At 50.3% G+C, this 25,197-nt stretch overlaps 13 protein-coding genes across 13 annotated transcripts; 8 read left to right on the forward strand and 5 right to left on the reverse strand.

Moving 5' to 3' along the window:
* Positions 1–857: 857 nt before the first annotated feature.
* M409DRAFT_71407 (uncharacterized protein) lies at positions 858–1,173 on the forward strand (the record flags this gene model as incomplete). Its single annotated transcript, XM_033819156.1, has 2 exons — positions 858–1,068; positions 1,133–1,173. The coding sequence occupies 2 exons, from the start codon at positions 858–860 to the stop codon at positions 1,171–1,173; spliced, it is 252 nt and encodes an 83-aa protein (XP_033659735.1).
* A 334-nt stretch (positions 1,174–1,507) lies between these two features.
* Positions 1,508–2,503, reverse strand: M409DRAFT_71408 (uncharacterized protein; the record flags this gene model as incomplete). Its single annotated transcript, XM_033819157.1, has 1 exon — positions 1,508–2,503. The coding sequence occupies one exon, from the start codon at positions 2,501–2,503 to the stop codon at positions 1,508–1,510; it is 996 nt and encodes a 331-aa protein (XP_033659736.1).
* Positions 2,504–2,858: 355 nt separating this feature from the next.
* Positions 2,859–3,800, forward strand: M409DRAFT_71409 (uncharacterized protein; the record flags this gene model as incomplete). The annotated part of the gene is made up of 2 exons (XM_033819158.1): positions 2,859–3,610; positions 3,686–3,800. 2 exons carry the CDS (start codon positions 2,859–2,861, stop codon positions 3,798–3,800), a joined length of 867 nt encoding a protein of 288 aa, XP_033659737.1.
* Positions 3,801–4,559: 759 nt separating this feature from the next.
* Positions 4,560–5,562, forward strand: M409DRAFT_71410 (uncharacterized protein; the record flags this gene model as incomplete). The annotated part of the gene is made up of 6 exons (XM_033819159.1): positions 4,560–4,789; positions 4,846–4,925; positions 4,977–5,099; positions 5,161–5,215; positions 5,272–5,326; positions 5,398–5,562. The coding sequence occupies 6 exons, from the start codon at positions 4,560–4,562 to the stop codon at positions 5,560–5,562; spliced, it is 708 nt and encodes a 235-aa protein (XP_033659738.1).
* Positions 5,563–6,542: 980 nt separating this feature from the next.
* M409DRAFT_71411 (uncharacterized protein) lies at positions 6,543–7,340 on the reverse strand (the record flags this gene model as incomplete). Its single annotated transcript, XM_033819160.1, has 1 exon — positions 6,543–7,340. One exon carries the CDS (start codon positions 7,338–7,340, stop codon positions 6,543–6,545), a length of 798 nt encoding a protein of 265 aa, XP_033659739.1.
* A 372-nt stretch (positions 7,341–7,712) lies between these two features.
* M409DRAFT_71412 (uncharacterized protein) lies at positions 7,713–9,504 on the reverse strand (the record flags this gene model as incomplete). The annotated part of the gene is made up of 6 exons (XM_033819161.1): positions 7,713–8,266; positions 8,321–8,485; positions 8,541–8,798; positions 8,849–9,091; positions 9,151–9,244; positions 9,304–9,504. The coding sequence occupies 6 exons, from the start codon at positions 9,502–9,504 to the stop codon at positions 7,713–7,715; spliced, it is 1,515 nt and encodes a 504-aa protein (XP_033659740.1).
* Positions 9,505–10,256: 752 nt separating this feature from the next.
* On the forward strand, positions 10,257–12,466 carry M409DRAFT_61275 (uncharacterized protein; the record flags this gene model as incomplete). The annotated part of the gene is made up of 4 exons (XM_033814694.1): positions 10,257–10,342; positions 10,631–11,309; positions 11,367–11,615; positions 11,672–12,466. The coding sequence occupies 4 exons, from the start codon at positions 10,257–10,259 to the stop codon at positions 12,464–12,466; spliced, it is 1,809 nt and encodes a 602-aa protein (XP_033659741.1).
* A 304-nt stretch (positions 12,467–12,770) lies between these two features.
* On the forward strand, positions 12,771–14,783 carry M409DRAFT_71413 (uncharacterized protein; the record flags this gene model as incomplete). Its single annotated transcript, XM_033819162.1, has 5 exons — positions 12,771–13,047; positions 13,121–13,416; positions 13,487–14,241; positions 14,291–14,409; positions 14,461–14,783. The coding sequence occupies 5 exons, from the start codon at positions 12,771–12,773 to the stop codon at positions 14,781–14,783; spliced, it is 1,770 nt and encodes a 589-aa protein (XP_033659742.1).
* A 705-nt stretch (positions 14,784–15,488) lies between these two features.
* On the forward strand, positions 15,489–16,880 carry M409DRAFT_71414 (uncharacterized protein; the record flags this gene model as incomplete). The annotated part of the gene is made up of 2 exons (XM_033819163.1): positions 15,489–15,556; positions 15,605–16,880. The coding sequence occupies 2 exons, from the start codon at positions 15,489–15,491 to the stop codon at positions 16,878–16,880; spliced, it is 1,344 nt and encodes a 447-aa protein (XP_033659743.1).
* A 393-nt stretch (positions 16,881–17,273) lies between these two features.
* M409DRAFT_38052 (uncharacterized protein) lies at positions 17,274–19,374 on the forward strand (the record flags this gene model as incomplete). The annotated part of the gene is made up of 2 exons (XM_033810853.1): positions 17,274–17,564; positions 17,620–19,374. 2 exons carry the CDS (start codon positions 17,274–17,276, stop codon positions 19,372–19,374), a joined length of 2,046 nt encoding a protein of 681 aa, XP_033659744.1.
* Positions 19,375–19,473: 99 nt separating this feature from the next.
* On the reverse strand, positions 19,474–19,953 carry M409DRAFT_30642 (uncharacterized protein; the record flags this gene model as incomplete). The annotated part of the gene is made up of 1 exon (XM_033810023.1): positions 19,474–19,953. The coding sequence occupies one exon, from the start codon at positions 19,951–19,953 to the stop codon at positions 19,474–19,476; it is 480 nt and encodes a 159-aa protein (XP_033659745.1).
* Positions 19,954–20,317: 364 nt separating this feature from the next.
* On the reverse strand, positions 20,318–21,994 carry M409DRAFT_30643 (uncharacterized protein; the record flags this gene model as incomplete). Its single annotated transcript, XM_033810024.1, has 5 exons — positions 20,318–20,615; positions 20,671–20,703; positions 20,763–21,154; positions 21,227–21,402; positions 21,460–21,994. 5 exons carry the CDS (start codon positions 21,992–21,994, stop codon positions 20,318–20,320), a joined length of 1,434 nt encoding a protein of 477 aa, XP_033659746.1.
* A 1,110-nt stretch (positions 21,995–23,104) lies between these two features.
* On the forward strand, positions 23,105–23,764 carry M409DRAFT_30644 (uncharacterized protein; the record flags this gene model as incomplete). Its single annotated transcript, XM_033810025.1, has 5 exons — positions 23,105–23,219; positions 23,307–23,342; positions 23,393–23,536; positions 23,592–23,656; positions 23,708–23,764. 5 exons carry the CDS (start codon positions 23,105–23,107, stop codon positions 23,762–23,764), a joined length of 417 nt encoding a protein of 138 aa, XP_033659747.1.
* Positions 23,765–25,197: the final 1,433 nt, after the last annotated feature.

The raw sequence follows: 25,197 nt of genomic DNA on the forward strand, positions 1-25,197 counted from the left end.
CTCGATAGAGTTAATCTAGTCGGTCTAGTTACCGCGAGTATTAAGTATCGGGAGATTATAATCTTTAATCGATATAATAAGTAATTCTTTCTTTTCTACGTACTAGTTTTCGTCTTTCGACTGTTAGGATCCCCTTTCGTTCTTAAACCTCTATCTTGATAATATAGTAATACTATTACTTTTTCTCTAACCCCGCTTTTGCGGAAACGCCGGATTATAATTATATAACTCGATAGCGGATACTAAATTTATAGAAGAAAATACTACTACGATAAGTCCTTGTAGCTAGTAATACTGTATAGCACAAGGAAGTGTCTCCGGGCTCATAACTGATACAAGATAGGGATAAAAGTGGGTACTGATAAAAGGCAGTGATGTTGTTGTTGTTGTCTAAGTCCGCGGCCGGGTGGACCGGGCTTAACTATCTAGTGTCTTAGCAAGCGTGCTCTGCACTCTCGACTGGTGTTCCCAAAGTGCCTTAGCCTGCGACACTCTCCTAGAGGCGATGTAATTTAGCACCGCTCTAAAAGGCCGCGCGGCCACTTTCTACTTATCAGCCTCAAAGAAAGATCTCCAATGCTTGTAAGCGATGCTGCCTCTCAAGTAGATCTTAAGTGATCTTGACTAGCTTTCCTGGAAGCGATGTTACACTTGCTTGAGCACCGGTCTTAGGAAAAACAACTTTACTTCGACGCCAACAAATACCACAAACTACGTGGGCTCTAGGACAGACATTTATTCGACCTGATTTCCTTCATGATTCTTCCCCAACAGTTCAGCTCTTCTCAATCAGTCGTCACCGTACGATCCCAGCAGCATCACCTTCTGGTCGACCTTGTCAATTTGCTACTTCCAAGATGAAGTTCGTCTTTCTCGCTTTAGCATGCCTAACATTCCTCGCGGTGGCGCAAATTGAGTGCTCCTGTCCTAATGGGGGAGCCGCAGGAGGCCCAGCTTGCGGTTGCAACTCAAACGCCAGCTGCTTCTGCGAAAGGGAAAGCGACGACCTGCCTGTCGCAACCGAGTGCTCAGGCCTTGGCAGTTGCGGCTGCCCAAGCGACCAGAACGGTCACTAAGATATGGTCCTTTTCACTCTTGCACTGCGTGATTGAGTTTTACTTACACTGTGTAGTTGAACGAACAACCCCGCCGCCGCCCCCGAAGATGTTCTAAGAACACAGATCATAGTACGAAGTTGCTATTTGCCGAGCTGTATACAAGTTGCCGAGCTGTATATAAGTTGCCGAGCCAATGGAGCCTGGTCGTACTCCGGTACATCAAAACAGCAAAGTACATATAATCAGCAAAGCAATGATTTGGTGGGGCTTGGGTCTGTGGGTAGGCCATGGCGATGTTGGAAGGACGCTCATTACTTGGCTATGAAATGAATTAAGCCACTTTATATTTTGAATCAGTACGATTTGTCTGTCCTTTGCAAATGCCTTATATTCTCGTCGAGAGAGCGCTGAAAGAAGACGGAAAGCCGGCCTTATTTCTCAAGATAGGTTTATATTCGTGTTACTTTGACGCCTAGTAAAACCTCTGCATTTTTGAATGCAATCTTCTCAGTTCCTTCTTGGTCCACTAGATCGCTCGCTATAAGATTTTGCATCCACAGCTTGCCGTTCTTATTGGGTGCGAATGGGTAGTCGATGCTGAACATAATTCGGTCAATAGAGGTGTTCCTAAGAATCATCGCCAAAGGGTCGATACTCCACACTCCGCTAGTTGTGATCCACATGTTCTTGCTCCAAACGTCCTTAAACATTCGTCCAGTCTTCTTCCATCGCCGGCAGAAAAGGTCAATCCTATCTAGCATGAATGGGATCATCTCGCCGAAATGCCCGAGGACTATTTTGAGGTTGGGAAACCGATCGAAGACACCCGCAGAGAACAGTTTGATAATATGCAAAGCGACATCGGAATGCCAACCCCAGGTGGAAGTAGACAAGCCAAAAATAGCACCTGAAGACCTGTTCTCGTCGTTGAATTCGACCTCCATCTGTGCCTGTGACGGCCAGGTGGGGTGGATATAGCAGGGAACGTCCAACTCCTGGAAGGCTCCCCACATAGGCTCGTAATCTTTTCCAGTGAAATAATGGCCCTGCTCAGTATGGTTGTCGATCAGAGCGCCCTTGAAGCCCAAATCATTCACGCAACGACGCAGCTCCTTAGCACAGCTCCTCGGGTCACTCACAGGCAGAACCGCAAGGGCAGCGAGGCGGTGTGGGTTGGCCTTGACAGCCTCGTATGCCTGGTCGTTGGCGGCCTTGCACTGCTCGTGGGAGTGAAGTCCAGGCGCGTGTGAGATGACTTGCATTGAGATACCATTGGTGTCCATGTCGATGATACGACCGCCGGACAGATCGCCCAGCTGCTGGCTTAATGCCCTATTGAGTGCCGCATGTGGAGCGTACATTCTCAAATAAGATTCAGAATCCAAGAAGTTGGCGGAGAGGTAATGCTCCTCCAGAGCGATCATAGGTTGAAGGTCTGTGGTCATCTTGCGTACCATTGTCCTGATGCTGACGGCACTCTTGAGCTCAGCGGAAGTGGAAGCGGAAGCCGGTAAAAGAGGAGACGATTCGGGCATGGGATGCGATTGTTCGGCTGCGAACTCAACTTGTTATTGCTGTCAGCCTGGTGGCACACCTCCAGTATGGGGGGTTGTAGGTTTTTAGGCCACCATCTTAGCTGCGAGCAGCAAATGGTGCCGGCGGCCGGAGCTGGTGCTGCACCTTCCGCTCATGCATGCTGTTCGGAATGGATGTTCCAACCGCAACAGTCTTCAACACTACAATTGCACGTCACTCGAACACTTGGGGCTTTTGATGCGCTGTGACTGTGGACCTGCCAACATGACTGCGAAGTCATCCAAGTTCCAGCCGTTCACCTTGACGCTTTCCAATTCTGCCACTCTTTCTGGCATCGTTTACATTCCAACCCAATCGCAATTCGCGAGCCCCTCTCGACCGCTTCTCGTGCTCTGTCACGGGGGGCGTTGTCACGCAGGATGCTACGATGTCAACAAAGACCACAGTGCCGCCGAGAGTGCCGAGGCGTTTTCGATTCCTGTAGTTTCTATCAATCGACCTTGCTACCAGCAGACATCCTCAATTTTCCCGATTCCCAGCGGCAGCTCATTCCACAAGAAGACGGGACGATGGGAGCATGAATACATCTTTCCAGCACTCTGGGAGAAGTACGGCGTGCCAAATCACTGCACAGCCCTTGTTGCCATGGGCCACAGCCTGGCTACGCCTGGCTTACTGGTTGCAGCATCCTTGCAGTCTCAAAGCCCTACACCGACTTATCCCCTGGCCGGGCTGATACTCTCCGGGTGGGGCGTTTCACCGCGAATGCAGAATCAACAAGCAAGACTCAAATGGAGTGCTGAAGAAAATGAAGCAAACAGGCATCTTCTAATGTTCAGTGAGCCGGCGCTGAATGCAGCAGAAGCCAGCATGAAAGCACATCTGCCAGAGCAGACAGTGCAATCACCGGGTGAGGAGGCTCAGGAGTGCGTTGCTGGGCCGTGGTCAACATACTCTCCCGAAATCGCAGCCCATATAACAATGCCTGTCATGTTTGGACTCGGCGAACACGATTGGTTATGGGAGTGAACCCGGCAGCATGTTGCCGACTTCGAAGCTTTCTTTTCACGGTGTCCACGATTTGTCGGTAGTATAGTACCAGGAGCACCGCATGCTATCGAATGGAGTTACTCTTCACGTAGTTGGTACGCTCGGTCCATGGGCTTTGCTCTTAGCGTTGCTACTCTTCCATCAACAGATCTTTAAACGCAGGCAATATCTAGCCAAATATCTTTCGTACACTCTCATGCTCAATGGTCCTCTCGCCTTGTTCCTCAGGCTATCCGACCCTAGCTTTGTGAAGGGATCGTACTAAGACTCTGCGTGCTGCAGCCTGCAGGACTCGGCGGTTACCGGGAAAGGTTGCAGCTGACAAAAACTCGTCGAGGTCATTCTCTTGGTTCGAATGCCCGTTCAACAGCTTCCACTATTTGAGTCAGCTCTGCCTGCGCATAAGATCTCGATGTACACGGAATGTTCGGATAAGTGTTCTGTTGCATCGTTCGGGTCCTACACAGCATCCTTTCCGGTCGGAAAAGGTGCGAATACGGTGCTGGTGGTCTTCTTAGTTTGAAGATGCGGTGCTGCCTTGTCGAATAACATAGAGGCTGGTTGACGTGCTCTACTTTTTTGTTCTTGTATTACTGGGTGAAGGAACTTTAATCGATATGTCGGATGTGTTGAATAGTGAGGACAGGGTGATTTCCGCCTAATTGAGTGTCTCTCACGGCCTGTCACACTGCACAAGAGCCAAGCCGTGGCATTGACTTTCGGAGGCGGCCTGATCGCGGAATGGCGTTCCCGCAACAGAGAAAACCGCCTCGGAAACGGATTTGAGGGCAAGTGCTGCTTGTGCGTTTTCAAGTCACAGAACTATGGGAGAAGATGAATAGATTGCGTCGAGGGCTGCATCACAGATTTCCCCAACCCGCTGTCGTCTCAGAAGCAATTGCTGACCACACCAGGATGAAACTATCTGCTGTTCTCCTTTTTGGCCCTTGGGTCACGACCGCTTCACTGGTCAAACGTGGAGATCTTGCGCCTGCAGCCACGACCACTGATTCCGCCGCAGTCGCTTCAGCAACGCGAATCAGCGCACAGAACGCCACGTCCACAAATCTTGCTCCATACAATGGCAATTCGTCAGCCTATTATCTTGGTTATCGAGGTGAAGATTTTCAGAGGCCATTTGCAAAGCGAGTAACTCGAGCTCAACCCCCTAACCCCTGCTGACTTTCACCACTACGATTAGGTACTGGAACCCAACCATCGCCCCGCTATTTGATGAATTTCTTAACGGACTCGTAGCAAGTCCTTGGGCCAACGCCCTGGGTACGTGATGAGCCCTAAGACGTAAGAGTAGCAAATAACACTGGTCCTCAGCATACATCGCACACGAAGCACACGATTACTTCACTCGACCCGGATACGACACTCTTGAAAACGGTTTTACCATCACTGAAAACGGCACGGTGGTGATCGCCGTGCGCTCGGAGATCCCACAAAGTACACTCACCTTTCATCGTTTCTATTCGAAGGTTCGAAATTGACGAAGATTTGTTCGAAGTGACTGGCGAAAGTTTCGACTGGTGGTTCGCTTGGCACCAAACCGAGGCGGCGAGGTAGGTAGCACCTATATATCCCGAACGTGCTCTCACACTCGCTAATTGGCCATCAGATACAAGCTCTGGAATCCCGTCGCTCATGCATACGTCTGGAGAGTGCCTGAGCGCGTCGATGCCACTCGATCATATCGGGATCGTTGGATCAATCAACATCATACGTTGCTGAATACGTTGGCGAGGAATCCTCAAAGATAAGCATTGGCTTTATCCAGCCGGAGACGCTGGGTTTCAACCAAACGAGCTGGCCTGCGTTGGGCATCGAGACCATTGTAATGGGCCATATTCTGATCGGCAGTAAGTCAATTTTGTGCATCGGGGCAAGAGATTGGCTCATACCAACGTAACGACATATAGAGCACACTACGTCTGAGTGGGATGGCGAGTCATACCTCATGCATCAAGTACGCCGCCTGCCAAACGGCAATTGAGAAATGCGTTCGCGGTTCTGGATTGCAAAGAACAATCATGGCACAGCGCAGATTGGCCATGATCTTGCTGTGCACTGCAACATCGAGATGACGCGTGGGTCACACACAGCCTTGCATCTTTCAGGGGCAGTATAAGCTGACTTTTACAACTCTAGACCTCGGGGAGTTTCTGCCATCACTTTTTGAAGAATTCAAGGACACCTTGTAGCACGGAAAACGCGATGATGGTCTGCCTTTGGATCAGCTGTTTGGCCAGCCGCTTGATACTCATCATGCAGCACGGCAAGGCTGTTCTGTGGCATCACCAAGGCCAACGCATCTTCGTCTCTGAACTCAACAGGCGTCTATTCTTCAAAGTTCACATACATCGGATAGATTTATGTATGCCTTCATGAAACCCTCGGGATGTCATCCGCCTGCAACTCGTGCGATACTTGTTCTTCCATTTGAACTTGGAGATAGACACCAGCGAATTAACACTTCACAAAGGGGCTGATGAAACGACTCTGCCAGTACTCAAGTCAGCGGGTTGTTGGAACCGCATGTCGTAAAACAATGGAATGAAATCAGGCTCGAGCATGAGTTTGTGGCGTTCGTGAATCAGGTCACAGTGCGGCGGTGCTCACATAGGCCTACTGGGCAACTTCCACATGGTCACTCTGGCCTGCTCATCCGCCCAAAGTATACTGAATTCTTGGGAGATAGGCTAGTCAATGCATATGTTTGGCGTTGTCTGCATTGTGGGTAGACAAAACCAAATTTCGGACCTCTGGGTTTTTGATCCATCTTGAGCGAGTGCTATCGGAGCCTCCTCTGGTAGTACTCCCTTGATTGTACAGAATGAACGCTGTCTTGGCCAAAGTGTCTTCCAAAATCCCTATCAATCACGCTCCCTCCTAGTAAGTGATGGTAACACTGCGGTTTACGTACTCGCTTCTCAAACCCTCTTTCAAGCCTCTCTCAAACATCCATTTTCCGACATCCGCTCTCTGGATTGTGTATCCTACGGCTGGTGCATCCTCAGGTCCCTCCCTCACACCCCCTAAGCCCCTGCCTTCACCATCTAGAAGTAGACTGGGTTTAACATTCACAAAGGCTCTTATCCCCCTCTCCTTTTCTGCCTTGTTGATGTGTGCGGCGAATGCCGCTTCAAGAATGCTCTTGTCGACATGTGTAGCGTGCAAGCCGTACATATAGAATGGATAGAAGAGGAGCGGGACATCTCGCGGGCAACCTTTAGCGGGAATGCCAGTGGTGGACACGTTAAGGAGGAAGGGGCGCTGTGGAGCTGGCGTGGAAGTGTCGTTGGCAAGTTCGGTAGCCGCAGCCAGTATCGTCTTCCCAATGTCTTGACAAATCGTCGGATCCTCGAGCGTTATAGGATACCACAGATTCCACTGAAACTTCGGCGTCGAGCCCACGCCCGACACGATGTACGAGACCATGCCGCCTGAGGGCGCCGTGAGAGCTTTCTTGACGGCGATGGGATCTTTGGCGTCGCCGTGAATGATCGTAAGGTAGGTGTCTAGGTCTGACGAGCGTACGTGTTTGGCGTTTAGGGAGGCGGTAAGTTTCGAGGGAGTCCGAGCAAGTGCTGTGCAGGTGTAGCCAGCTTGGAGTGCTCGGGCCAGACAATAGCTTGCGCAGTCTCCAGTTGCGCCAAAGAAGGCAATAGTCTTTGGAACGTCAGCCATAGTGTGAGAGATGTGGTACTTCACTGGATCGGTAGCTTCCTGCTAGCTGTGGTCCGTTGCGTGGTTGCTTGAGCAGTCCAAAGGACTTTCGAGAAGACGACGGATATCTATTATCCAACCCTTCGATTCCACCCAGTCCGCGACGTCACCTGAGCAGTCATTGATCTGCAGCCGGTGAATCGCGGACTACCCGACAGTGGCGTCTCCGAATTCCGCACATTGCTGCCGATGAGGCGTAGGCAATAGCGATCTCGTTCGCACACATGGATGCAGTCCTGCCAGCCATTTCAATAGCTTCTTCAAGGGCGGAACCTGCGATGAATGCAACCGGACTCGCTCCTCAACTTGCGTTTCACATTTGTACGCCATCTATCACACACTGTATCTGAATTGAGGATGATAATCGCACAAGTCTTCGAAAGAAGCGTCCGATCCAGGAATATCCCCCCGTCCCATTCCTTCAGCTAGGGTCATTTCGCGCTGGCGATTGGCCCTGCTCATGATGATGTACATGACTACCACGCACAACAGACCCACTACATTGAATCCCAAGATGATGCCATGGCCCAGGTAGAAGTGCGGAGGGTGGGTGTAGATTTGAGTGCTCATGATGCTGCAAAGTTGAGCGAGGATCTGAGCGATGGCCAACGCTGACGCGCGCTTCGTGTATCCAGCGTGGTTCACCACGATGAAGGTGGCGCTGAGTACCAGTCCGGAGTAGGCACCTGAAGCGACAAAGCAGCATCCTGCAACCAAAGCCGTCGGCAACGTTGTACTTAGAAGAATCACATATCCCACAATCGAGACCGATATGCATGCGCAGAGAGGGATCGTGCGACAGTGGACTCGGTCGCTGATAAGTCCTGCCACTGGGGACAAGACCGTGGCGAAGGCGTACGGGATCATGACATACAGCTGCGTGTCAACTGAGGCCGTGTGTAAGCTTGGAGAAGTCATGGGTCAATCGCAGGCATACATACGGGGAGAAAACCCAAAGGCCTTGATGAACGTCGGCAGCAAGTTTCCCAGTACCACGATGTTGAGGACTGATGCAACGATGCCGAAAGCGCCCAAGTAGGTCTTTGGATCTTTTATTGCCCACCATAGCTGCCACCACACGGGTTTTGCATGTGGACTGTTCTGCCCTGTCGCATGGTCATCAGCAACAATACCAGCTTTTCACAAAGCCTACCCGCGTACCTTGCTCCATACGACTCATAATCAAGATCTGTTCAGTCTTACTTCTGAAGAGCCAGTGACCCTTCGTCGGCAGTTTTTCTGGCAGGGTGGGGACACAGAAAGCTGTCAAAATACCCCAAGCAACAGTAGGGACACCCTCAACAATGTAGAGCCACTGCCAGGCTGTGAAGCCAGCCACTCCGTTTAGATTCTTCTCGCAGCCGTATGCGATTAGCCCACTGATCATTCCGGCGAAGGGTGCTAAGCCGTAAAAGATAGCTACTTTCTGGTTAGCTTCTCTTCAACTGTTCGTGGAACGATTTGCTCGCCGTTTCTTGTTCCCATTTCTCCGGGCTTGTACCAAAGCGCCAAGTAGACCAGGCCCGTTTGCAGGTATGCCTCAGCGCAGCCTAGGAGAAGCCTCAAGCCCAAGACGCCTCCATACGAATGGACACTCGAAAGGCATGTCGAGAAAACCCCAAAAGCCATGACGGCACTGCCGTAAGCCCATCCAGGGTGTAAAAAGCGAAGACTCAATGCTGCCGGTAGCTCAAAGACCATGTAGCCCACATCTTGAAACTATGGTCAGAATGGTACTCATATGTGGCGTTTTGATGGGGCATCATCTTACAGAACATCATCAAGGTATTGAAAAACTGCCTGTCAGACAGGCGTAGGTCCTTTTGAAAGCCCATGACCCGAGCATTCCTAATGTTTCCTCGGTCCTGCAAGACAGATCTATCAGCGACGTGGATCAGAGCAGTAGTCTTGAGCTGGCGCGAACCAAGTAAGCCCAGAAGTAGCAACCCGAGAGCACCAGTGTGATGGCGAGGTCTTGCTTGAGCAGAAGTCGTTGCTCTTGTTTCGACCGCTGTTGTAAGGGGCTGGGATCAACAGCATTATGCACGACTTTTGAGTCTTCCCGACTGAGACTTTCAACTTTGTCGATCAGGTCCACCGCAATGTCCTTATTTGCAAGTGTCATGTTGAACTTCGACCGCGACGCAAAGACGATAGTGTCGTCAAATCGAATGCTGAAGTGGACATCGAGAGTGATGCCTTTGGCCCTTCAAGCCCTGGTGATATAGACTCCTGAGGCAAGAGGTCGTCTCCAGAGGCAGCTACCAGCGACGCGGTCCGCTGCATTCGACACAGTACGTCGCGTCGTCCACAGGAGCTCTAAATCGGCCGTCTCAACCGATTCAGCATGCAGCGCAATCCCGTCATTGTTGACGGAGGAATCAGCGATGTTTTCGGAATGCTTCCAGACTCGGACGTCGGAACGAGGTGCTCGGAATCTCGGCCGGAACTGTGAGTGGAGCGTGACCCCATGACAGCTCCATTGCTATATCACTGGCGTCTTGTCCAAACGTGAAGGCCCGGAAGGTCGCGAGATGCTTTGCTCCTGATGATGCAGTGAGTGCAGATTTTCGAACATTTCACCCAGCAAGGCAAGGCTTGTCTCAGGGGAAGACTGCAAGCAGGAACAGACCCCCTGCTAAACCGAACAAGTTCTGTCTCACGCCAAGGCTAGCACTTATTATTCATCACGCAAATGGCTCGAAACCTACTTATGACTGGCAGGCGGGGTTGCTGACTGATCCAATGCTTCCCCGCCCGCAAGATGCAAGAGTGAGTAAAATGAGACCTTACTTTCATCTGGCCCTACGTGAAGTGGCGCACTTTCACCATCGATAAGTTACAATTTCCTCGTCTGTGAGTAGTTCTACTCGCAGAATGTCATCGCGCTCTCCAGCCCCAGAGTCGGGCAACCCCTTGGACGATTCCCAGGGCCGGCGCCGGGTGAGGCAGAATCGCGACTTGTACGTTTCGCACGCCTGGTAAGCGACGTGGGAACTGGTCTGGCCGGACTTGGGCTGAAGTTTTGCCAGTAATGAATGCCGTCGAAAGAAGTTGAGGTGTGACGGGAAAGCACCATGTCACCGTTGCACGATGACTTCGGCCGCCTGTAGCTACGATCGCTCTTCCCGCAAGCGACGTCACGCCGAACACCAGTCTGAAGCATACCTCACTAGATAGCTGGGAATGGAGGCTGATCAAACCTGGGGAGCGCGATGGGGGCTTTCGGATTTGGAACGTCAAATGCACAGATTGAGCGGCCAATGGAAATCAATGGGCGGTGAGGCCTGCCCAACCAATGCACCGAGCGGAGTCCAGGACGAATCCCCTGGTGATCGCTCAGACTCGAAGGCCACCAAGAGCGAAGACCCGCCGGATCAAATTCGTCCTTATCGGGGCGCTACGAGCTCCGATTTCTCATTCCAGGTCGCCTCAGGTGGCTCACAGCCGTTGCGAAGGAGCTCAGGTGAAGGTGCAGGTGGAACACCAAGGGGATTCGAGATCAACACGATCGTCAGCTCTGAGATTCTCGCCGCCTCGAAACCACTCGCGAGACTGGTTTTCAACGATCCCTTACAGGAGATGAAATACAGCGAGGTCATACGCCTAGTATCTGTCTTCAACTCGGGCCCTGGCCTCTTGTATCCAATCGTGGAGACTGTGGAGCTCCTGCAAACAGTCGAACGTGTCTTTCAGCTGCTGCGGGAGTCCGAGAAACCTCAAACCGTGCAGAGACAAATAACTGCTGCAGAGGAGCTGAACAGTACGAAAACATTGACGCTCAAGTTGGTCATCGCCAATGCCCTTACACTGGAGAGCCGCCAAATCAGTCGCCTGGCACAAAGGCACTTTGATAGCGTTCGGGAGTCCCTAGGAAGTTCCTTCTGGAGTTTGCCGAGTCTTGGCGGCATTGTCAATTGGATTTTAGTGGTGAGTCCAGAAGCGTTCGTTGATGGTCAGGTCCACGCATCTGCTGACATCGCGCAGGCACTTCTTCATTTTCACCTCGACGAGGAACTGCAGGCTTCCCGCGTTGCTGCCCACGCTGCGAGACTGTGTCTTGAAATGGGAATTAATCGAAAAGACGCAAATTGCACCTTCAAAACGCCTCAAGATGCTCTCCTAGCCACCAAGGTTGTATGGGCTGTATTCGTGCTCGATAGGAGATCCAGCATTGCCCTAGGCATTCCGTTCGTCGTACAAGACAGTGACCTTAATACAGTTATGGAGACTCCAGTAAGTCCTTTTGGTTGCTCTCCAGCGGCGTGCACTAATGTCATGATGATCAACAGGACCCGGATAGTATTTATCTCGAGACCGTGGTCCGATTGTCGCGCATTGCTGGCGAGGCTTGCCGTCTCGCTAGTCGGATCAGCGATCGCAGTGTCCCGCTGAGCACGGCCGACATCGATTTCCTAGACTACCAGATCTCTCAGTGGCAACTCCGGCTTCCCCCTAATCTGCAGTTCAATCGAGCAGAGCTGCAAAGCGGCCAATTCGATCCGTTTACGAACGAGTCGAGCCTATACATGAGCAGTATCCTCTTCCTTAGGGCGAACCAACTGCGCAACCTCATCCATAGACCGGCCCTATACTCAGCCGATCGCATCACCGCGAATGAGCAATACCCACGCACGGCCATAGACGTAGCCTGCGAAGCTGTCCAAGTCCTCCACGAGCTCAACTCTTCCACCGGTCTCGTTGAACGGCATGCGGTCTTTTTCAAGTATTTTCTGGTATCAGCCTTCTCAAGCCTTCTCTTGGCGATCGCAAAGGCTCCAGTGTCGTATACAGCGACCCGAGTGGGCCTCAACGTGACCCTTCTTGCCCAACTGAAGCAGTCATTCTACAGGGCGCTTGATATGTTCAAGCTCTTTGGCACCCGTGCTCCATCGCTGTTGCATCTTTGGGAATCTGTCAATAGCTTGGAGGCGTGGGCAGTGCAAATGGGCCTACCGAGTCGGGCTGAATCAGGCGATTTGTCCTGGCCAAATGCTGGTGGTTTTGTTCTACCACCCCAGACGTTGGATACGGAGACAAGCAGTAACCCAGCACCGGTCATTAATGGGGCTTGGCTGGAAGGTTGAGCAGATCAATACGATCTCCGCACAGGACCACTGGGTTCGCTCAATCCACAACTTGCAAATGAATTCTGGGCAATCTTAGGTACAGATTTGGACGGAGATCGGGGCTTTCTGAACACATACCTTGGTGCCGAGCCCAGAGCAGTCATGTGAAGGTGAACAAGTTTGTCCGTACTGTCTGACAAGAGGTCTTGGGGTACGTACATCCAGGCAGGCTATCGGTCAGGTCGACTCTCGACTTTAGACTTTCCGGAAAACATCTTAAGCGGCAGTGAGAAGGTGTGCAAGTTTGGCCGTATGTGAAGACATGGACATGTTTCCTGGATTCAGTAGTCTTACATGGACCCCAGTTGACCCCATGGTCCCCGCAAGTATCCCCGCAAAGGTACTGTTCGGTGCTGTGGGCTCTGGAACGCCCTCTCGGAATTACGCAAAGGATTCCGAAACAGCCTTCGTCGCTGGTGGCGAGACATTCCACGGCGAACCGCTGGTACAGGACTTCACGAAAGTCACTTGGGTACGAAGAGCATCGATTATATGGACGAAGATGTCGCTCGTCAGAAATCTGGAGCAAGATTTCTGCGGTGAATGCAGAGATGTTGTTGAGTTTTACTCAGGCTGTGTAAGGGTGGTCCGCCATTCAAATCTTGGGAGGAGCTGCGATTCTTCTGCTCATTTGGCTGTTCGCCCACGAGTACGTGCGATGCAAGTCTCGGATTCCAGGCTTCAAGGGTCCATTTGGTCTCCCAATCCTTGGCAGTCTGAGGGACATCCAGAGAGGCAATGCACCTTGGATCTATCGGCAGTGGTCACACAAGTATGGAGCGGTATATCAGGTTCAACTGGGCAATATCCCCATGCTCATCATCAACACTGCCGACGCTGCAAAAGCTATTTTGACAGGCAACTCGCACGCAACAATCTCGAGGCCAGAGTTCTACACATTTCACAAGGTAAAGAGAATCTCCTCATCAACATAGCCTCGTCTGGATCGTCACGGTCAGGATTCTAACATTGGTGCAGATTGTCTCCGATACCAGTGCAACAACAATAGGCACATCACCCTACTCGGCATCTCTGAAGACCAGGCGAAAGACCCTGGCCACAGCCCTGAACCGACGAGCCGTATCGAGCTACAGCAATCACATCAAAACTGAAACCCTTCTCTTTCTTCGAGAGGCTTTGAAGAATGGCAAAGCTGGGCAGACAAGTATCGATCCAGGTCCACTGTTCCTTCGCATGAACGTCAGCCTTGGCTTCACGCTGCACTGGGGCACTCGTCTACACAAAAAAGGCGACATGTTTCACGAAATCACGCAAGTTGAGGAGGCGATTAGCAACTTTAGAAGCTTGACGAGCAACACGCAAGATTACGTTCCCCTTCTCCGCCTACTCCCCTTCAATCGGACCTCGGCTTTGGCGAGAGAAATGGGGGCACGACGAAAGAAGTACACCACTGTCCTGGATCGCGAGCTGGACATCCAGATAGCTGGCGAGACTAATGAACCCTGCGTCAGGGCGAATGCGAAGCTTGACCCTGACAGTAATCTGACCGCCTTGGAGCTGGAGTCCCTAAATGCGACAATAACCGCTGCCGGCTTGGACACCATGCAAGCCACTGTGTTATGGGGCATTGCAGTGCTCTGCATGAGGACTGATTTGCAGGAAAAGGTTTTTCAAGCCATAATAGAGAGATATGCCGAAAGCGATTTGCTGGACGACGTGCCTGAAGGACAAGACGTCGCATATTTGAGCGCTTTTATTAAAGAACTCCTAAGGTACGTCTCAGCCTCTCACATTCCGACCCGGCGCTGACCACTGACACAGGTGCTACCCGGCAACTCGCCTATCTCTTCCGCGAACAGCGCTCCGAGACTTTGTATATGACGGCAAGGTCGTGCCGAAAGACACTGTGATAGTCCTTAATGCGTGGGCCTGCAATAATGGTATTGACATCCCTTTGCGCTTGTCAGAGAGCCATAAACTGACCAGAGTAGATCCGGAGATTTGGAGTGATCATGACGTTTTCAGGCTTGAGCGATGGCTCGAGCATCCAGACGCCCCAACATTCACGTTTGGCTTGGGCAGCCGCATGTGCATTGGGTCGCATCTCGCGGTCAGAGAACTGTACGTGTTATTCCTTCGCATCCTCAAATTTTTCGAGCTGGAGGCAGGCGGGCCGATGGACATCGATCCTATTACAGGAGTCGCCAATACAGCGGCAACAGTCTCTGGTCCAAAGCCATTGCAAGTTAAGTTTGTCCCAAGGAACAAAGAGGACCTTGAGGTCGCCCTCAATGCGGTGGAGCTATCTCAATAAGACAGCATCGTGGACATGAGAATGAGCTCCTTATCGTGTACTTGGGAAGAATGGCTCAACTACGAAAAGGCAGTGGATGCCTCAGGCCACACATCAGGCTTCATGGCCCGTCTCATCTTTCGAACAGCGTAAATAGCTTACAATACAACACCACTTCTCGCGCTTTTACTACTACACAGTCACATCTCAGGTCTGCTCTTATCTTGAATGCTGCTCTTGAAAGCAATAGATTCTGTTACTTAGCTATGGCCACAACTTCAGGTCCAAAGCCTGCGGAATTCCCAGCACAGCGTCGTCCTCCGTCTACAATATCCAACTGCATCACCCAAAGTCGAAACTCAGAGAGCGATTTCTCAGTGCCATCGCCACTCGGACCTGTGTGCAAAATGCATAGACCTCCCTGATTCCGATGTTAAGCCTTCAGTGCACGACTTCGGAGCTGCAGCTCCGCAGCTTCCGATGGCTTTCCAGTGCCGCACGTGTTCAACATCCATGCTCACCGAGAATTCCGGCTTCGTGGACTCGTTCTCCATCGGAGCGTCTTACCCGCCGGAGTGCATTCTAGATGCAGTGGGAGGGGATTGAAGACCGCAAGATACATGATGCATGTCAAAGAGTTCTCCAACATCCTATATGTCGGAAGGGGCGCGCTCTGTCTCCACAGTGAAACTCTTGGTATCGCAGCAAACACAGCAAGTAGCAGACATGCCGACGACAAAATTCACTACTCCAGAAAAGTACACCTACCTCACAGGCTTTGGAGGTTACCATGAGTGAGTATGCGAAGTGCTGATGTTTTGGAATGTCTGACGACTTGTTAGATCAGAAGCCTTGCCAGGAACGTTGCCAGAGGCTCAAAGTACCCCTCAGAAACCAAGCTACGGACTATATACCGAAAGAATATCTGGAAGCTCGTTCGTTGCTGCACGCAGCGAGAATCGTCATACTTGGCTTTACCGCATTGTCCCTTCAGCTGCTCACGCGCCTTTCGAATGTGAACCGAACAGCCTTCAGCTGCCAGATGAGAAACTGCTGTTCACACCGACGCAGATGCGATGGGATCCCTTCGACGTCAATGAAAAGGCAGATTGGGTTCATTCCATGCAGCTCATAGCCGGTGCTGGCGAACCCTCAACTCGATCAGGGGTTGCGTATCACATCTTTTCAGCTGGTCAGTCGATGGAACCCCGTTCGGTCTATTACTCTGCAGATGGAGACTTGCTTGTCATTCTTCAACAAGGGGTTCTGGACATCCGGACTGAGCTCGGCTATCTGCTTGTCCGACCGAACGAGATCTGTGTCATCCCACGAGGAATACGGTACAATGTTGCCTTGCCAGAAGGGCCCGTTCGAGGATATTCGGTCGAACTACATCAAGGGAGTTTTACCTTGCCTGAACTCGGACCTATTGGAAGCAATGGTCTAGCTAACGCGAGAGACTTTCAAATTCCAAAATCAAGCTTCGATGAGGATACGGATAACGAATATCAGATTTATGTGAAGTTCAACGGTCAGCTTTTCAAGGCATTACAGGACCACAGCCCATTTGACATTGTCGGTTGGCATGGTGCCTACTACCCATACAAATATGATCTTGGCCGGTTTTTGACCTTTGGAAGTGTGTCTTACGATCATCCCGATCCTTCGATATTCACAGTTCTCTCCAGTTCCGAGAAGATTGTCGAGCTCGCAGCCTTCACCCCGAGGTGGCTCACGATGGAAGACACTTTCCGCCCACCATACTATCACCGCAACACAATGTCAGAATATATGGGTTTAATCACCGGAGGATACGACGCTCGTACCAAAGGCTTTCTGCCGGGCGGCGCGACGCTCCACAATGTCATGTCTGCACATGACCCTGACAGTGAAAGTCACCATGCTGCGACTCATGCTGAACTTACTCCGCAGAAGGTTGGAGAGGGAAGCATGGCTTTCATACTGGAGTCTCCCCTGATTCTGGGGCTAAGTCAATGGGCGCTTGAAACAAGTGGCAAGAGGCAGCTTCATTACAATGCCTCGACTTGGCTGCCTCTCAAGCCACGATTTTCGTCGAAGGGGGCAGGCGAGATGAATGGACATCCGATCGAGAAGTAGTTTATCAACGTAAAGAAGCTATTACCCGCAATTGATGGTTTTCCATGCAATACATGAATGCAAATCGAGATCGACACATGATTTCCTGGTGACCATGTATCGGCTAACGAATCTGACCTCGTATGAGCTACCGGTCACGCACTCCGCGATCTTTCAGACTCCCGTCGCGTTGCGCTAGTACATCCGCTTCGGAAAGTCACACTGGATTCCGCGCCGAGGATGCTTTCGGAATTGCAGCCTTGCTTATGTACCTCTCCTCATCCACCAGTCCGCGAGCGGCGAGAGTGTGTATTTCACGCCCTCAAATTCCTTGCAAGCCCTTGTCCGTGGCGATCATTGTAAATACAGAGCCAGAGAGAGAGAGCTGACATCAAACAGCACGTTCATCTTGCAATGAATGACCATACGCGGCTGAAAGTCCTTGTCGTAGGAAGCGAGCTAGAGGCTTTGATAACAGCCGCAGCGTTGCAAAAACATGGCCATATCGTGCATCTTTTTGCCGAAGATGTCTGCAATGCCAGAGGACACAGTGGCATAGTTCATGTCACTCCAAATGCCCAAGAAGTACTGCAAAGGCTTGGCATCTGCATTGATGCAGACATAACAACCCCTATTGCTGAGGTTGAGGAGCGTTCGTCTTGCCAAAAAATTTCAATGGTTGATGAAGCGCAAATCTGGATAAGAGTGTGTTTCTCAAACTTTCTTCGGAAGGGATGTGTACATGCTAACGAATTGGCAGCCTTGGGTACTGGTTCAGGAAACCCAACTCAGAAGAATATTGCTAGCTCAGATCTCAACGGAGACAGAGTCAATGGTGAAAGTGGAGATCAACACAGCGGAGATTCGAGAACTCAACCTTGAGGAAACGACACTTACCACGAACAACGGAATTCTAATAAGTGGCGATGTCATAATCGGGGCTGACGGCACTCGCTCCCCTGTGAGAATTAAATCCGGCGAACGCTTCGACGACGAAAACGCCACTGCTGTATGCATTGCCCAGGCACGCATCGACAAAGATCAATTCAATCTTCACATCGACCCTCAACAATCTAGGGGATCTTCGCAGATAGTCATTGGCTCAGACTGCAATGGATCGCGACTTGTCGCTGTCACGGCACCGGATAGCTCGTGCTACGATCTGGTATCGCTTCGTGGAGCCGAAGTGGTTGGAAACGTCGGTTTTGACCTGCCCGAGCGCTCAAAACGCACAGAAGCGTCGGAACAACGGACGGACATTATGGACATGGCTGGGTCAAGCGTAAAGCGTGAACAACTCTCAAGGACCATCCCCCTTTTCACCCATACAGGAACATCCTGGGCACTTGTCGGAGGAGCTTCCTGTCCTATTGTACCGCTTCTAGGCCTTGATACTAGTCACGCAATCGAGGATGCGGCCGCCCTCGCAGTCGTTTTGTCGGACCTGGATTCACGGAATGACATACCGGATCGACTGCAACTGTACGGCAGCATACGACAAGATCGAGTAACCGAGATGCAAGAGTTCTCATTCGACTTTTCCCTTGGAATGACACCAAGCGACGTCGGGATAAAGCCGTACCTGTCAAAGTTCTTCTCGCACAACGAGTACGACCATACGGTCCAGCGTTTGAGGTCGTACAAATGGTCACTCAGGCCAGATCTTTACTGGCGCATGCCGGTTGATTTCGGGCCCTTGCCAGGCCCTCGACAACGTCACAACGGAGACGGTTTCACAGCTCAGCACTCGTCGTTCAGGTCCGCCATTGTTCGTTTCAAAACAGAGCGGTCATTGCTTCCAAATCTTCTACCACTCGATCGAAGGAACTTTCGTTTTGGGACTGCGGGCACAGTCGCATACGCTTCCTTTATGCAGCATACCTTTTCGAATCTGGATTGGCTCGGCGGAGGTGGATACCATTTGTTGGGATTCTACATTCATGGTGTGGAACATGTCAGTTCCAGTGGCGAGGTCCTCACGGGCACATATATTCCGGTTTTGTTCGAGTCCCTGGCTGATCCAATCTTGTCTGGCAGAGAGGAGCTTGGCATGGCGAAACTTTTCGCATCCATCGATGTACACAGACGGGCAGAAAGCCTCAGCGCCAACGCCAGCTGGCAAGGGGCAGTCTGGGGAAACTTCGCCTGGACGGGACTCAAGGAGCTTGACCTGCCTGAGGAGGCACCAAGTGCGGCAAAAGCTGAAGACGGTGTGCTTTGCTATAAAGTTATGCCTCGCGTGGGAAAGAGGTCAGATGAGCCAGCTCAGCCACCTGATGCCGATTATCCGGTACTCATACCCTCGGTCGACAAGTCGTGCAAACCCATCATCGATAGGATGTGGAAAGCAAGAGATGCTACTGTTCATCTTGACAAGTTGGACTGGCAAGCTCTGCCAACAATGCATCACATCATTGAAAGACTGCAAGAGCTGCCTATTCTAGAAGTTGTTGATGCTCGAGTCCTTGAAGGACGCGGTGTATCCAGTGCTCCTCTAACGCGAGTCATCGATTAATGAGAAGAAGATTGAAGGCAAAGACTTCACTATAACAATCTTGCTCCAGCCCCCGTCCAATCTATCGCCATCATTTCGAAGCTTTACCAGTCTCTTCGTCTATTGTTTGCTCTCAGCATACTTTGTAGCCCTCTCTATTACCACCGCTAGAAATGAGGACTGGTCAAGAAACTCTTCCACCCTCTTGATCCTCTTCCCTTCCTCATCCATTTCCATCAGCCACATGAAATCTGTCGTCAGTCCATGATCTGGTCCCTCGTTGCCCACAGCTAGTAGATCGTACTTGGCGGTGAGCCTTATGACAGTCGTTCTGGTCCTGACATCGATCACGGCATCTTTAAGGTCCAGCTCAAAGCTTTCAAGCACTGGGCCGAGGAATTTCAAAGATTGGATATGATGGTCCTTGTCGATCGCCACTCGGAAATCTTGAGGAATCGCCTCGACGGGATGGATGTAGTGTAGGCAGTCATCTGTACGGGTTGCCCAGATCTGGTCCGGATTCCATGGTTCGGGGCTCGAGTATGCGGCCACCACCGCGTCAACCGTTCGCCGGAGAGCTGCGTAAAGATCTTGAGACATTGCTGCTAGTGTAGTCGTAGTACGAGAGGGTAAGTTTCGCATGGAAGAACAACCCAAGGTCCATATGTCCGTAGGAGCACGCGTACGTGCTTACAATGCGTTGCGCTTGATAGATAATGCGTAAGCAGCGCGCATCAATTGACATTCACAGCACGCCGGAATAGAGACTACGATTCCAGAGACGACATGACATGGATCAGCTCCATCGAGCGCACTCTGTCCCGTTGGATCGTATAGAAAACGAAACATTTGACCAGATACATGGGAGAAGTTGGCATCAGAATCTTCATCATAGTAGGACCATCGAACGAGAGGTCTTCTTCGGTGGACGTAAACGCACTATCGATAGCTACATTTCACAAGATCAAGAGCCCCAATCGCCGTTCTCTTTCAGGCTTGACCGTCTGCCACTCGCCATTCGCTCGAGCTCAGACTCGAGATTCCAGGGCTTGTAAACATGTCCTGGTGGGAGGTTTGTGTTCTCAAATGCACCCCCATTCTTGAGGGAGTCCAAGCATTTTTCGTAGTTGTCTCTTGCGTACAACTCTGCGTTGTGACCCCATGCCCATTTACCTTGACGGTAGTGACCGACTTCGCCTCTCTCTTCGCCTTTTAGAATAGCTTCAGGATTGACGTGGTGCATCTCTTCGCGATTGACAAATCTGTTGTACCTTGATTTAGTGTACTAGCTGTCACTTTTACGTTTGCAATGCTTACCCAGTTCTCTGAAGAATCGAAGTGCGTTGGAATCTACACAGAAAGTCATTAAAGGACGGGTTTTCGTAAATCATCGGGGTCAGGTTTCGTACCTTAACTTGTTGTGCACTTTTGTGGCCCAGCCTATGTCCTTTTGACCCAGACGAAGACATTCGCCCAGCGAGAGGCCATCCTCAAGGGCCTGGACTACACCGTTCGCGGATGTTGGGAAAAAGGAGTGAGCAGCATCTCCAAGTGCAATAATACGGCCGTGTTCCGACGTCCACCGTTCCGATCCATCGCGCCACATGAGTCGCCAGTCCACTGTCCGCTCTGGCGTTTGGTGAAGGACATCGAGAGCTTCCGGATCGAACTCTGGGTGGACTTCAGACAATTTCTGAACCAGATAATCGGGCTCTTTGAGGTTGTGCCACGACTCCTTCGAGCTATCTGTTGCTCTATGTGTCAAAGCCGGCGATATATAGCCGTCGCATACCATGATACTCTGGAGTGACGCATTAGCCGAAAACGATTTAGAACAAGGGAGATGGAGTGGAGTGGATTTCTTCTCACATACCATATGGACTTCGTGACCACAGTAGGTACGGAATTGGGTTCCATCTTTGACGACGTTCTCTGCTAAGGAGCCTGGCTTGATTGCGTCCACGGGGAACGCAACACGCGAAATCGCATATCCACTGTCGCCGACATTGACTGTGTCCTTCCGACTTCGATAGAAACCAGAGTGCACTCCTAGCATAAGTTAGCGTCAAGTTCAACAGCATACAAGAGAAGCTAAAAAATCCCCACCATCTGCTGCAATGCAAACATCTGCAGTGTACTTTTCGCCGGCCTTTGTGGTTACTATAGCAGCGGAGCCGTCTTCCTTCTCTTCCGCGTGGACGACGTCTGCACCAAAGTGTATTGGAATGCCGAGTCGAGTCAGCTGGTCCACTTGCATAGTTGTGAACACTGGCCTCCGAATAGCAAAGCACATGTCTATGTCTGGAGCAGCATGTGGAGCACCAGGAAGTGCCCATTCCCACTCGCCCTCCCAAAGCTTGGTACCGTCTGGTCCTAGAGTCTTCAGTTTGCCCTTGGACGAGTGCTTCTCGTAATCGGCCTTCATGGTCGGATAGTACTTCAGAGTCGCGACGCCCGGTGGACTGACGGCGAAGAAGTCGCCGAGAGGCGAAATGCGGTCCTGCTTCTCCAGTAGCTCAACATCAAACCCCTTGCGCCAACACTCCAATGCTGCCTGGAGACCTCCATTTCCTGCGCCTACGACTAGCACTTTCTTGCCCGTGGCAGGGTACCTTTCAACGCCGTCAACGATTTCGGACATGGTCACTGAGCTTTGATTAGGCTTGCTGCAACGAAAAACACTTGAACCTATTGGTTGCGTAAAGAGATCAGAGGTTAAGAAACAGGCGTGATTGAGCTGCACAATGGAAACTGCAACTGCAACATATATATTCCCTGCGATTAGATGGCCAGCTCGTTCTCGAGATCCCGCTGTTGCCTTGCGCTTTACTGCGGTCTCCATCCATCATGGTACGTCACGTACGTGTGGCCTGCCGCCCGTATCCGACAGTATATTGATGCACCGAGTGTCGGTGTATCAAGCAATGATGTATGCAAGGTCGGAATTCAATCGGAAACTGATTCCGCCTCGACGCTCGGAACGGAAGAACTCACTAACATCGAGACGCTGCCACTGAAACGCTTGTCGTTCATGATGGGGTGCCGATACTCCGATCGCAGTCGCCGAAAGCAAGAAGATTGGATTAGGGGTCCCTGTTTGGAAGAGCCTACCTCCGGTCCTTGCTGCCTCAGGCTTGATGTCAGGCTTGAGAGGGCTTTCGGCTTTGCCTAAAGTAGTAACCCAGCCCCTTTTGCTGCTAGCGCCTGACTTGGGAGGTAGGTAAGAGCAAAAGCGTTGCTACAGTGAGTATCGTACCTCTTGCAGAAATATTCCTGCGAGCTTGTTCAAAATGAAAGCAAGGGGCAACGCACCGTCACTACCTCACCGAGACTCGCTCTTGCAGCCAGCAAGAGAGTTCAACACATGACACGTTCATGTTACCATCCTTTCCTTAGACATGCGTCATGCAACGCGAGAGACGGACTTATGATATAAGATTTGACATCTTGTCGTTCTCCAAAAAATTTGGGTGCAGCAATTGCGGAGATATGTAACAAGCTTCAGCCGTGTTTGCGGATTCTCATCCTTTTTAGCGGAGGTTGTACGGAATTTACCTCCGTAAAATGAAGCACGATGCGCCTGGGGTATATCTATTGGCGTGAATATCGTATTATCAGCATCCATAAGTCTTCAAGTTTTTGGGCATTCAGGGCACTCAGTTAGTGCCAAAGCTACTCGTCTCTCTCTCGGCTTTTTGTGCCTTTTCTAAGCCTTTTGCTTGCAAGAAGTTCCTGTTTCCATTAACACAACATGGCCCCATACCCGACCGAAAGCGAAATCAAGCAGTTGATGCGGCACTTGTCTACGGATGATTTCCAGCCGTTTTACGACCGTGTAGCACATGATGTGACTTGGGATGTCCCTGGTACGCTCGCAGCCAGTGCGCGCCATATTTGCAGCATAGGCGCAGTTGGCTCTGCTTGGCGTTTCAGATGGCTGACTTTTTCACCAGGGTCATCTAGCGGGTCAGGCCACTTCACTTCACTTGGTAGCAAGCCGTAGTTGCACTGCTTGATCAGCGAGCTAACAATTGCTAAGATCAATGGAGGAAGATCGCCTTGGGAGGGACAAATGAGGCGCTTGCATCTCCGCTGAAGTTCAAGCTCGTACATGTCATTGGTGGTGGAGATCAAGCTTGGGCTGCCGTTGAGATGGAGGCTCTTGACGCCGTTAGCAAGACTGGTAAGGCCGGTTGCATGTACATGATATGCAAACGGATGGCACTAATCACTTGTAGGCACGCCATATCCTCAGAAGTACTGTTGGATCATGCGCTTCAATGAGCAAGGCATTGTTGTGCAAGTAAGAACATCCAGCAAAGAATACTAAAAATAATAAGGCTAACTGTACTAGGTACGAGTCTACGCTGATACGCAGCTCTCGCAGAGTATGATTGAGGCTAGTAGGTAGTAAGAGGAGTTTACTAGGGTAGAGGACCGTTGAAACAGTATGGATTTGTGTACAGGCATCCTGCGGCGACTCGTCTCGCTTTAGCCATCCCACCTCTGTTCCAGCGTATTGTCCCAGGAACATGCGCTGAGTAGATACCATAGCAGTGATTGTTGTAAAGCCTGACGTATTCATTGCAGTCAAGCACGAAGACCATCGGACCCGAGACAAGTGAGGCGTAGCCGAACAGGGAAGGCCTCAAAGCATGTTGAGGTGGATCTCGTAACGGATTGAAATGGGTCATGGGATGTTCGAATTGTAGGCGAATTATAAGGGGGGAAATATCTAGGAGTATTAGTAGTCGAATTTTAGCTCTAGGTTAGGCAATTTTCGAGGGCGCCGTTTCTCTAAGTATACGTATCCTATACGTCTCGTATATATGTTGTATAGGAGGCTAGTAAGAAGGTAGAGCTAAACTCTAGGATTTAGAGGAAGTCCTAGCTCCTTGCTTTTTAGGCAATTATATAAAAGCCGGGTGTTACGGTTCTAACGCGCTAGGAACCGTGCACGACTTAGTAACTAAGTACTACGTAACTTAGCCGCCTCGACCGCTTAGTCGAGGCTTACGCTCTAACTAAGTAGTAGAGTAAATAGAGTAACTAAGTATACTAAGTACATAGATTAGGACGAATCTCCTTAGTATATAGGAACGATATTACGCTTGTTACAATAGCGTTTAACTTACTATTTAATCTTACTATTTAGTTTATAATTATACCCGAACCTCTATCTTAAAATTATCTTAGTAGTCTACCGACTCTCTCCCTTTAACGAGCTCTAACTAAGGACTTAAGCTTAGTATCTATACTAAGTAAGATTCTAGGATTAGTAAACCGATCCTAATACTATATTAGAGGTATATATTTAATTAAGAATCTTCGTTCTCTAGTAAATAGAGGTAATAGCCTAGTTTATTAAATAGTATAGTCTAGATAGGCAGGCTAGAATAGATACCTAAAGTATAAATACTAAGAGTTACGTAACTAAGAGGAGCTTATCTTACTTTAGTTCTTCTACTTCCTATAACTAACTAATATAATTATAACTAAGTTAGTTCCTACTATTATTTATTAATTTAGTTACTTCTACTATATTTAACACCTATATAAACCCTATAGAGTAGTCTTAGCTTAATAGGTTATAAGCCTAGGTTAGTAGTCTAACTACTTTAAGGATTCTAGTAGTATAGGTTATTCCTACATCTATTAGACTTTAAAAGAGAAGTAGAAAAGGAAGGTAATATAAGTTAAAGCCCTATATATTATATCCCTAGAAGATAAGGATATATTTTAGCCCTAGAAGGACTTATTAAGATTATAAGGATTATAACTAATACCTAAGGTTATAGGCTCTTCTAAGAAGGTCCTAGTTTAGAGAAAGTATTATTAGAAGGA

The sequence above is a fragment of the Zasmidium cellare genome (genome assembly GCF_010093935.1).
Source record: "Zasmidium cellare ATCC 36951 unplaced genomic scaffold M409scaffold_69, whole genome shotgun sequence".
NCBI classification, from domain to species: domain Eukaryota; kingdom Fungi; phylum Ascomycota; class Dothideomycetes; order Mycosphaerellales; family Mycosphaerellaceae; genus Zasmidium; species Zasmidium cellare.